The sequence below is a fragment of the Acomys russatus genome, chromosome 29 (genome assembly GCF_903995435.1).
Source record: "Acomys russatus chromosome 29, mAcoRus1.1, whole genome shotgun sequence".
In the NCBI taxonomy this organism is placed as follows: Eukaryota; Metazoa; Chordata; class Mammalia; order Rodentia; family Muridae; genus Acomys; species Acomys russatus.
The window spans coordinates 16,475,779-16,487,825 of record NC_067165.1 but is presented as its reverse complement, the minus strand read 5'-3'; the positions used below and the strand labels follow the sequence as shown (position 1 = coordinate 16,487,825).

At 42.1% G+C, this 12,047-nt stretch overlaps 1 protein-coding gene across 4 annotated transcripts in view; it reads left to right on the top strand.

Annotated features, from left to right (window-relative positions):
• Positions 1-12,047, top strand: part of Nfyc (nuclear transcription factor Y subunit gamma) — a 71,592-nt gene that overhangs the window by 40,330 nt on the left and 19,215 nt on the right. For all 4 annotated transcript variants that reach the window (XM_051171584.1, XM_051171587.1, XM_051171585.1 and 1 more), the window contains 2 exons: positions 7,269-7,340; positions 9,284-9,397. In XM_051171584.1, coding sequence (XP_051027541.1) covers positions 7,269-7,340; positions 9,284-9,397 — 186 coding nt within the window. The remainder of the gene's footprint in view (positions 1-7,268; positions 7,341-9,283; positions 9,398-12,047) is intronic.

Here is a 12,047-nt window from a genome sequence, read left to right as displayed (position 1 = left end):
CATTAATAAACAAATCTTTAAAAAACAAGAAAAGAAAAGGAAAGCAGTACAAAACGGAAGTTTCCTTTGCTTGTTCCTCTATTGGCTTAACTAAAATTTTCTCTCCATGTACCTCTGAAAGATTCCTTAGATCTCTACTGTGCTGCAACATCTTAGGAGAATGATTGACGCATAATAGCTGCGTTAGGAATGATTGAATGAATCAGACTCCTCCACTTCAGACTTAGTATGGAGAGCATCAGTTCCAAGTTTTCATGAGAGTGAAGTTGGGGTGCTTGTTTCCTTTCTAATAGTACAGCCTGTGGTTAGTTCTAGGGCCTGCAGCACAGGAAGACCTCTCCTTCTCTGACTGTGCAGCATTTTACCTCTTAATTTGTGTCTTTCCAGAACTCAGTGGTGCTTAAAATTAGTCTTTTGAGAAAAAGGAGTTGAGGTAAGGTCTTGCTATATAGCCCTGAGCAGTCTAGACTTGTGCTTTGTCTATGTCTGTCTCCCGAGTGTACCAGCACAGCCACATTGATAGCAGACTTTCTCAGATGTGCCAGATCCTCTTAGGTTGATACTTCAAAATGTTGAGCAGATTTTTAAAAATCTATTGTGTTTAAATTATTCCAAATATAAGTAGAAGAAGAATGTTTGTAAAAGTGGTGTTGTCTAAATTGGAACTCAGGCTGTTCCAAAGCAAGTAACTGAACCTTGACAGGTGGTGTATTTCATGATGTATTGAACATACCTGTCCTTAGTCATTTTAGTCTGATTTAAGTAATAGCAATTTGTCTTTCATCTCAACTTGACCATCCGTTCCTGCACTCTTAACAGCTCTGTAATTGTCCATGAATCCAAGTGCTCAGATGGGAATGAAGTTGGTTACAGATCCTACAAGTAACCATACCCCTCAGTGATTACATAAAACATTATATGCTCTGGGAACAGTCAGTAACAGATTTCTTTCCTACCCTTTTAAGTGGTGGTGGCAGTCTCATAGGATCCAGATTTCCCTCTACCCTCTGTCCTTTCAGCCTCCCAAACACTAGAATTACAAGCATTCAACGCCATGTAAAGTCATAGTAGACATCTTGTCATTGAGTTTTGTAATTGTAGGGACCTCTTTGAGAGTCAAGGAGAGAAAGCTGACTTAATCTTTGGGGATAGTGATTTGGGCGGGAGTAGACGGGGCAAATGGCGAGAATCCTGAATCTTGAGAAATGTAATCTTCTCTGACTTACTCTCAGTGTCCAGTTTAGCCTTCAGATAGCTATAATTTAGTAATTAACTAATTTTTCTTTTCATGCTGTAACACTTCTAAGTTGGAGAGTGACATTTCTTTTTCTTTTTTCTTTCTTTTTTTTTTTACACAGGGTTTCTCTGTGTAGCCTTGGCTGTCCTGGACTCGCTTTGTAGACCAGGCTGGCTTCAAACTCATAGAGATCCACCTGCCTCTGCTCCTGACTGCTGGGATTACAGGTGTGTACCACCACCGCCTGGAGACAATGACATTTCTAACAGGACAGTCAAATCATGTAATCAAGCAAGATCATGGAAGGCTGGTGGACTGTTAAAAGATAGTCCCTGAGGACTGGAGAGATGGCTCAGTGTTTAAGAGCACTGGTTGCTCTTCCTGAGGACCTGGATTCAACTCCCAGCATCCACATAGCAGCTCACAGCCATCTGTAACTTCAGTCTTAGGGGATGCAACACCCTCTGCTGGTCTCTGTGGGCAGCAGGCACTCTTGTAGTCCATAGACATATGTAGGCAAAGTACTCATGCACATAAAATGAGTAAAAATAAATTAATCTTTAAGACAAACAGGCAAGGTAGCTTCCTTTAATCCCATCACTTGGGAAGTAGAGCCAGGAGTTCTAAGACAAAGCCAGCCTGGTCTGCATAGCAGTTCCAGACCAGCTACATAGTGAAGCCCTGTATTGATAACAACCCATCAAACAAGCCGGGTGCTGTAAGTTCTTCCAGTACACCTGTGCTTTACAGATTTAATGCCTGTGAGAGCTCAGGAGGTAAGCAGGTAAAAATTAATTCTGATTTAAAAATCTGCAATGGATCTTCAGTCTGTTTCCTTTGCATTCTCAAGGTAATTCCATTACATGTCTAAGGATGGCATTTGAGTAATAAGTCCTAGTTAAAAGAGTAACCATTAACCCTCACTCTTGATGACAGTTTTGAAGCGAGTTTTTTAAAAAAGGCTTGATGTTAAGGATTCTACCTCTGAGTTCTATTGTGTCTCAGTCTACAGCAAAGCCCATGCAACTTGATTTTTGAAAGCGTCCCCCAAACATTGCCAAAATGAAGCCAGTTTTGAGAATTACTGCTTTCAGAAGGGTGAGAATCTTGACTTTCTGGAGTGTCTTAGTGGGCTGAGTAGTTGAAACTTTGGATTCTGTAGTGCAGCTTAAAGAATTTACTGACTTTGGCTTTCCATTTGCGTAATTTCAAGTCTCTTGAAACTTGGCACATTAACATGGCAATAATGTAAATACAGTTCTCCACCTGTAGTCAGGAACATGAGAATGTTCAGAGAGAGTCTACTCTGTAACTTAATGATCCAGTTCCTAAAACGTAGACTAGTCTGCATGTTAGTCCTTCCTCCTGAGTCAACTGGGAGAGGAGTCAGTGCTGTTCTCTCTGACGTGAAAGTCAGTGTGGGGCTTCAGTAAGCTGACAGTAGAGAGACCCCCTCTTCCTGCAAACTGACTTTGGCTTCGTATTTGTTTCTAGAAAACTAGAGTGGAATTATAGAAAACTAGGCTGTTGTCAGGAACAATTAATCTCACCCCTAACAAACCATTTTTTATACACTGTTGCTTTAGAAAAAATTTTCAAGATTTATTTTGATGTATATGAGTTTTATTTTGCCTGCATGTATGTATATGCACTACATATCTGTTTGGCACTTGTGGGTGTCAGAAAAATGTCCCCTGGAACTGGAGGTACAGATGCTCGTGGGCTACTGTGTAGTGCTGGGAACTGAAGCCATATCTTTTACACAGCAGCCAGTGCTCTCAAATATGAGCTATCTTTCCAGCCCCACATACTCCCTTTTTTGAGAAGGCGAGTTCAGGCTTGGGGATCATCACATTCACACACACACACACACACACACACACACACACACACACACACACACACACACACACACAGACACTCTCTCTCTTCTCTCTCTCTCTCTCTCTCTCTCTCTCTCTCTCTCTCTCTCTCTCTCTCTCTCTCTCTCTCTCTCTCTCTCTCTCTCTCTCTCTCTCTCTCTCTCTCACACACACACACACACACACACACACACACACACACACACACACACGGATTGGGTAGGTTAGCTCCAGGGAATTTGATGTTCTCTCTCTTCTGGCCTCTGCAGGTGCTCATATACATGGGACATACAGATAAACATGAGTACATTAAAAAAAAAATCTTTAAAAAAATTCTTTGACATTTTCATAATGTGTATACAATGCATCTTGATTATATCCACCCCAGATCTCCCCTCCCAGTCCCTCCATATCTCCCTAAACATTCCCCTTTCGCCTTCAAGTCCTTTAAAAAAAGAAAGAACTCCCTGTTTCCAGTTACCTGCATTGGCATGGGTGTGGAACCATCCATGGGAGCTTGGGTAACCTAGTAGTGGCCACACTCCCCTGCAGCAGGCCTGTTACCAATAACTCCTCTGTTAGAGCTGGAGCCTCATGAGCCATCTCATCCATGACAGAATGTTGACTGGCTTGATCTTATAGGTCTTGTTTGTACAAGTAGCCATAGGTGCTGTGAATTCATAAGTTCAACAGCCATGTCATATCCAGAAGACAGCATTCCACAATATTCCTCCCAATCCTCCAGGTCTTTTTTTTTTTTTCCCCCCTTCTTCTTCTTAACCCTTTTCCCACAATGTCCCTGGGCCTTGGAGGGGTTGACATAAATGTCTTATGAGAGCTACGTCCTCAATAGTCAGTTGTTCTCAGCACATTATGACCCACTGTAAAAAGAGCTTCTCGGACCAAGGTTGAAAGCAGCGTTAACCTGTGGATAGAAATGTAAATATTTAGAAGGTAGTTTTACATTAAAACAACAACAAAAACAAAGCCAACAGTAATAGGGTCTGTCGTTTGCGCCTCCTCCCCCTCCCCCTGCCCCCAGGTCGTCATCGTCTTTCCCCCCTTTAAACCAGATCTAGAGTTGTAGACAAGAATTCCTTCCTGCAGAGCAGCTTCCAATTCAGTCAGAAAGCTGCTGGTTACCACCATATAGTCTTGCCGCTATTGCAGTAGTAGGCACAACCTGCCTTTCAGGCCAGGGTTAGGCCGTGCACCATCTATCACTCAGTAAGTCAGTTGATAACTTCTCTTGCATAGCACCCTAAGGCACTATTAAAGCTAGTCAGCATGGAGGTCAGTCTTAGTTAAATTTCTCTTTCCTTCAATCAAAATGTGTTGTGTCTTTAGCAATAGGAGCTTACTATCTAACTCCAGTGGGCAACCAAGAACAAGAGCAGTAGCCTGTATTGTCTGGGGAACCTCTGAGGCTCCCCTGACTATTATTAACTCGTAGGGAGGTATTCCACACCTGGCACTGAAAATTTCATTTAGTAACCGATGATTTCTGACAGAAGTGTGGCCCATTCAGGTAGGCACCTCCATTCATACTCCCTTGTTGGGGGGGGGGGGAGCAAAAACAAAAGTAAACCAAGGTTTTTTTGTTGTTGTTTTGTTTTTTGTTTGTTTTTTTAAAGCTTACATGAGGCCTTTTTGAGGGGTGCAGGTGGTGATGAGGATCTCGATGTAGACAAGACTGGCCTTGAGCTCATAAAAGACATGCCTGCCTCTTGAGTGCTAGGATTAAAGGTGTCTGTCACCACACCTTCAGTTTTGGATAGCTCATCATTCTTTCATCCTCCTTCATCCCCCCTCCCCCCCCCCACCCCCCACCCCCGTCCCTTCTTCAACTCCTGTGTTCCTGCACTCTATTTTCATAGTATCTGTGTTCTGCTAGTCTACTTGTTGTTGGCTTTAAATCAGGAATCATCTCCTAGAACTTTCAAAGTGATATTACACTCTTTTCAAGTTGGAAAAAGTTTCATTTTGGGGTTTTGTTTCTTTTGGGGGGTTTTTGTTTTGAGACAGTCCTAGTGACCCAATCTAGTCTTAGAATCAGCCTTTTGAGGTATGGGGTGGTGTGCACTACTATGCTTGGATCGTCTCTTTGTGTGGTTGTTCTGCGATTAGGATCTTGCTATGGTGCCCTGGCTGCCCTGGAACTTGAAGTAGTCATTTTGCCTTTGCCTCTTCAGTGCTGGGATTACAGGCATGTGCTGCCACACTGGTTTAAGAGGGCTTTTTGATTTGGGGATGTGTGTTTGTGTGTGTGCACATGCGCACATGCTAGATAACTCTGGGCTTTGGTTACATAATTCTGGAAAAATCTTGTGGACATGAAATTAAATGACAAATGGCAAGACATTTGCAAGAGAGCTAACTCTTATGGTCATGTGCTGTGTGTATCCAGGGGGCACTTTAAGAGTTACATCCCTCACATTTTCTCTTACATTTCTGAGCATTATTATCTTGTGAGATGTGCCACACTAGTAAGAGGGCAAGGGATAGATTGCTGTGATTAAACATTTAAAAAAATGTGTTCAAGTGTCTGGCTCTAATCTAACTCCTTCTTTGCTTTTGCTGTCCTCGCTCTTGAGCCATGCTTCTGACGCTACAGGTGGTATTTGGTACTTACTGTTCTTTCTGTGAGAGTGCAAGTCGTAGTGTCACTAAACAGCATTTCTGTGTCACCTTTTCTGTGGAACAATTCGCAGCTCTTCTTTCCCTCTAGCCCCAATTTGCCAGCTGGTTAGTGGCTTCCTTCCTTGTGTCCCTGTGGGACTTACACACTTTCTCTAGTGTAAGATGGGGACTATATAATATTTCTGATATGACTATCTTTGACAAATTACAAGTTCTTCAAAAATAGGAATAGGATTTTACTTTTACATAGTTACAGGTTAGGCTACAGGGATGAGTTAAATGAAAGAGGAGCAGAAACAAGGTTAGACAGAGGATGTCCACTGTCTCTTTGTAAAGTAGTAATAAACTGGATGTCTTGGCCTCTACCACTCCAAGGTTAGTTATAATAGAGGCTTCATGGAGAATGCTACCAGATTTGAAAAGAAAAAGATGAAAAAGTGATATTTGAATTTGTAGAACTGAGTGTAGCCAAGAAGCTTGTTGGCCTATGTAGGGACATTAGGAACCTTTTTTTCAGATTCTGCCTTGAAGGTATTCCTCTGTGCTGCCAGTTCTTTTAGACTTTTTTGGGGGTGGAGGGTGGGGTGTCAAAACAGAGTTTCTCTGTGTAGTCCTGGCTGTCCTGGAACTCACTCTATAGACCAGGCTGGCCTCAAACTCATATAGATCTTCCTGCCTCTGCTTCCCAAGTGCTGGGATAATAGGCTTGCACCACCACTGCCCAGCTCAAAGTTAATTTTTATTTCTAGAATTATATCCACTCTTGGACATGTGTTTAAATAGCAGCAGTTTCAAATAGGAAGAAGAAGAAGAAGAAGAAGAAGAAGAAGAAGAGGAGGAGGAGGAGGAGGAGGAGGAGGAGGAGGAGGAGGAGGAGGAGGAGGAGGAGGAGAAGGAGGAGGAAGAGCTTAAATGGCACATAAGTGGAGTGGTGATATTCAGAAAAACCCTTTCTTAAATCCCAGCTGATGTGGTGTATATTTTCCATCCCATTTTTGTTAAGAGGAAAGTAGCAGGCCTGTTTCTAGAAAACAGCTGCTTGGTTTACTCTTACCCTTAGGTTCCCACAGAACAAAGAGCTGCCAGGAGGCACTCTGGAGGCAAAGGCAGAGAGACTTCTGTGAATCTGAAGCTAGCCAGTAAGACCCTGTCTCAAACAAAAAAAGAACCCATAGGATAGGGAGGACCTTGGAGGCAGAGATTTTATCTCTTAATCTGCATGTTGTACGTGAGTAAACTTGGTTACAGAAGAAGAAAGAAGAGGAGATACTTGAAATGAACCTACTGAGCAGAGGCGAAGAACCTGTTAGAGGCTGTCTTTCCTTCAGGAGTGCACACTGAGGGTTTGCAGCTCTGCAAGGCCTAAGTGAAGAACTTTGTTTGGAGTTTGTATTTTGTTAATCTATCCGTTCTTCTTCCCCTGCCATATTTCCTGAACTGGGGCTATATACCGGTCTGTCTGCTATTGCCTGTGCTCTGCCACTTTGCTGGCAACCCCACACTCATGTGCCTCTTGTTGCTCATTTCAGAAAGATTTCCGAGTACAGGAACTCCCGCTGGCTCGCATTAAGAAGATTATGAAACTGGATGAAGATGTGAAGGTGAATGAATTCACATTAATTTCTAAAGCAATGAGTACTTATCGTTCCTCTAGACCTCACGGTTTAACAAAGATGAAAATATGATATATTGCCTATGGTTTTATTTGGCTTTTGTTTAAAATGAAGTGACCTTTAATTGAACAGCTTTAATTATTAAATGATGTCTCTTTGAAAATCAGGGATATTGTGGGACTTCACCCCCCACCCCACCCCCCAAGATACTTAGTGTTTACTTTTGAGATCAGGTGCTGCCCCTGATTCTTTTCACTACAGAGTGTAAACATCTGTGTACATCAGCTCTACAGAACACTGCTGTCCTCTTAGCATCCGTGTACATCAGCTCCACAGAACACTGCTGTCCTCAGCATCTGTGGCATTTTCTAGCTTCTTCTGAGCTGTGAGAAATTTCTCATGGTGATACTATACTGCCTTAGTTACTTTTCTGTTGCTGTTTTAAGACAATTCTAGTGTTACTAAGGGAAATAAGTGGGGGTAGCCTGTGTACCCAGCACAGTGCCTGACATGTACTAAACTGCCTTAATATGTGTGACTTCCAAGTTCAACCAAAGCTGTAAAGAGCTACAGAAACAGACCAGCTATAGAGTTAAAGATACATAAAATGAGAACTAGAATCTTGGTTCTACCAACATACATGGTCATTTCACTTTTGTGCATACTTCCATAACTGTAAAATGTGTAGGGGTGTTGGCACATGCTTATAATCCCAGCACTCAGGAGGCAGAGACAGGATAACCAAGAGTTCTGGGCAAACCTGGGCTATATGATGAGGCGACACCTGTCATAACAGAACACAAACAAATAGAATATTTATCCCATTAAATCCCATAGAGTTAGTCGAGGAAGGATGCTAATAAAAGGGGGAATGTTATACTAACTGTTAGTTTTCCTTGCAAATTCAACGCCATCTACATTTTGAGAGGTAAAGAGACAGAATTCTTCTTCCCTGAGAATCATAATTAGAGGTGAATTCCTAGGAATAGAAAAATGGCCAGGGATTAATCCTCGCACAAGTATAATCCACTAATGGCTTTTTTATTTGTTTGTTTGTTTGCTTGCTTGCTTGCTTGCTTTTTAAAAGCTCAGACTATCAGAAAGGTACATGTGCCGGTTGGAATGAGAGAGGCCTCCATAGAGCTCATACATTTAAATGCTTGAGTCTCAGTGGGTAGAATTGTTTGGGAAGGATTGGGGTTTTTTGTTTGTTTGTTTGGTTGGTTTTTTCTTTGTTTGTTTGTTTTTCAAGACAGGGTTTCTCTGTGTAACAGCCCTGGCTGTCCTGGACTCACTTTGTAGATCAGGCTGGCCTTGAACTCACAGAGATCCACCTGCCTCTGCCTCCTGAGTGCTGGGATTATAGATGCGTGCCACCATGTCCAGCTTTGGGGAAGGATTTGGTCATGTGGCCTCATTGGAAGAAGTGTTTCAAAAGCCCGTATCACTCCAGTCTCTGCCTGATGCTTGTGTCTTAAGGTATAAGCTCCAGCTGGGAGATGGTGGCTCACACCTTTAATCCCAGACAGAGTCAGGCAGATCTCTGAGTTCAAGGCCAGCCTGGTCTACACAGAGAGCTCCAGGACAGCTAGAATAACAGAAAAACTGTTTTAGAAACCAAAAAAAGCACACCAGAATGCCTATAACCTCAGCATTGGGTGTTGGCAGGAGGAGAAACAAGTATCTAAGGAGTCTGGCTTATATGACAGGGGAGACTGACTAAGGCAAAAAACAAAAAACAAAAACAAAAACAAAATAACAACAACAAAAAAGCATTCTTCTCCTCTTCCTGTCACCTGTCTTACTCCTGCTCTGGCATCTGTTTTGCTCTAGAGGCCAGCACCTTCTGTTTTAGCTCTTGTCCCAAGGTAGGTGTTGATGCAAGAGACTGACTGGATTGAATGACAGTGTGGGCCTACAATCTCTTACAGATGATCAGTGCAGAAGCCCCTGTTCTCTTTGCAAAGGCAGCCCAGATTTTTATCACTGAGCTGACTCTTCGAGCCTGGATCCACACAGAGGATAACAAGCGCCGTACTCTTCAGGTAATGCAGACTCATATTGAGGAAAAAACTAGGGCAAGCAACTGCCTTCACCTGCCTTTTTCTCTCCTGTGCTTTGGACCAGTGGACCCCCACCAAGCTGGTATGTAATTGTGATCTTTCTCTTTTGGAACAGGTATACTTTGTAGACACAATGATGGTATTTCCTTTCTAAGAATATTAGTTTCTAGTTCTCACATGATTTTCACAGCTTAGTGATGGAGTTCTCCCTTTACTTGCCGCACTAGCAACAAAGTGTAAGAGATCCAGAATTTGTCTGTTTCCAGATGTGATTTCTGGTTAGAAGCTAGGAGCTGTCAGGAAAAGGCAATCCCCAAAAGAATTCAAGGACTCACTAATGTGCGCTAGGTTTTTGTTGTTGTTTTTGTTTTGTTTTCTTTTTTACCTTGTCTGCGTTCCTTGAAATTGCTTCCAGTGTTCTCTTGTATGTGTTTGTTTGATTCAGAGTCTCATCAGATAACTGTGGCTAGTCTAGAACTCACTGTGCAGACCACACTGACCTTGAGCTCACTGAGAGATCCACCTGTCAGTGTTCTCTTTATTTTAACCTGCAAGTCAAAATCCTTTCTTATTAACTAGGCACTAGCCCTTAGAGCAGTGGTTTTCAACCTATTGCTCATACCCTTTGAGGGGTGCACATCAGAGGTTTTACAGTATGGTTCATAACAGTAGCAAAATTACAGTTACAAAGTAGCAATAAAATAATTTTATGGACAGGGGTCACCACAGCACGGGGAACTGTATTAAAGGGTCACAGCATTGTGAAGGTTGAGAACTACTGTTCTAGAAGAAAGGTTTTTCCAGATACCCCCCCCCGCAAAAGTGATGGATACAAAATATTGAAAGTATTTTTAATAAAGCCATTGAGTTCCTTACTTTTTCTTAACTACAAAATTGGAAATGTATACGCCTACTCATTTCTAATGGGAAATGTTTACTGGACATGTACAACATGACACGCACTGTTACAGGCTCTATCTGTCAGCAGTGTTTAAAACAGACACAAATCATATGCTTGTGGAGTCTCCATCCAGTGCAGATGGACACTGAGTGCAAGTTAAGATTTGTATCTGGGCGTGATAGTGCAAGCCTGTCATTCCACCCTCAATAGACAGGGGCAGGAGGATCATTGGGAGTCTGTAGCCAGTCTGGTCTATACAGTAAATTTCAGGTAAATCGGCTACATAGTAAGACCTCATCTCAAAAAATAAGTAAATAGAAAGGATTGGGAGACGGCTCAGTAGGTAAAGTAAGTGCTTGCGTCGTAAGCATCAGCTCTGTAGAGCCCATGTAAAAAGCCATACGTGGTAGTCTGCTTCTCTGACAGGAATGACAGGTGGTCCCTGGAGCTCATTTTTCAGCCAGTTTCATTGAGTTCCAGATTCTGTGAAAGACTGTCTGAAAAAAAAGAATTAAGGTGGAGAGAGACTTAGGAAGACCCTGATCAATCCTGGCCTCTGCATGCATTCACACATACGTACACCACATACACACAAGTTAAGATTTGTATGCTCTGCTATTTATTTAATTTTGGGACACAGTCTTTGTGTGGTCCAGGCTGCCCTGGAATTATCTTCCCTGTTCCACTTATTTAAAAAGACTGTGCGCACCTGCTTGCATGCTTGCTGTGGAAGCCAGAAGAAGGCAACGGATTTCTTGGAGCTGGAGTTAATAGGTGGGTGCTAGGAACCAAACTTGGATCCTCTGAATGAACAGAATGTACTCTTAACCACTGAGCTACCTCTGCAACTCTAGGCCTGGAATGTTTGGTCCTCCTGAGTACCAAGGTTATAGGCATGTGCCACTATGCCCAACCACTATGCAAAAAAGTTAAATTAAAAAAAAATATGCATGGTGTCGGCACACTGTCTCCTACTCTCATATATACGTATATACATATATATGTATGATACATATACATACATATATATATATATATATATATATATATATATATATATATATATATGATCTTATAAAGGCTACTGTCTAGGTCAGTTCAGATTAAAAAGTAAAACAGAGAGCCAGGCACAGTGGGACACACCTGTAATCCCAGCACTAGGGAGGCAGAGGCAGGCAGATCTCTGAGTTCGAGGCCCGCCTGGTCTACAAAGCGAGTCCAGGACAGCCATGGCTACACAGAGAAACCCTGCCTAAAAAATAAATAAATAAAGTAAAATGAAAGGTGGTGGTCAGTAAGCCCGTGTGCAGCATCACCAGTCATCTGTGAATAACAGCTTAAAAATGCAGCAAATGCTGGTGTGATCTGCCAGAATAACTTAAAGTCAGAGAGAAATAATTTCAAGTATTCGTGTAAAATGTATCCAAAGTTACCTCTGGCCAGATTTTAGACTGGTGCAATCATTCTTGAAAACCTACTTGGCAATTTGGAATAGAGTTAAACACATGATCACTCTAACATGGCTATTCCACTCCTAGATTTGCATCCAGAAATGTAGACATCTTACATAAGAGTATTTATAGTAACCGTATTTGTAATAGCTCCCAACTGGAAACAGCATAGGAACCCATCAGAAATATATAAACAAATTCTGATACATCAAGAAATGTATTAGGACTCAGGATACAAAGACTACTACATCACACAACACAGCAAAACTAAAAACTGTAT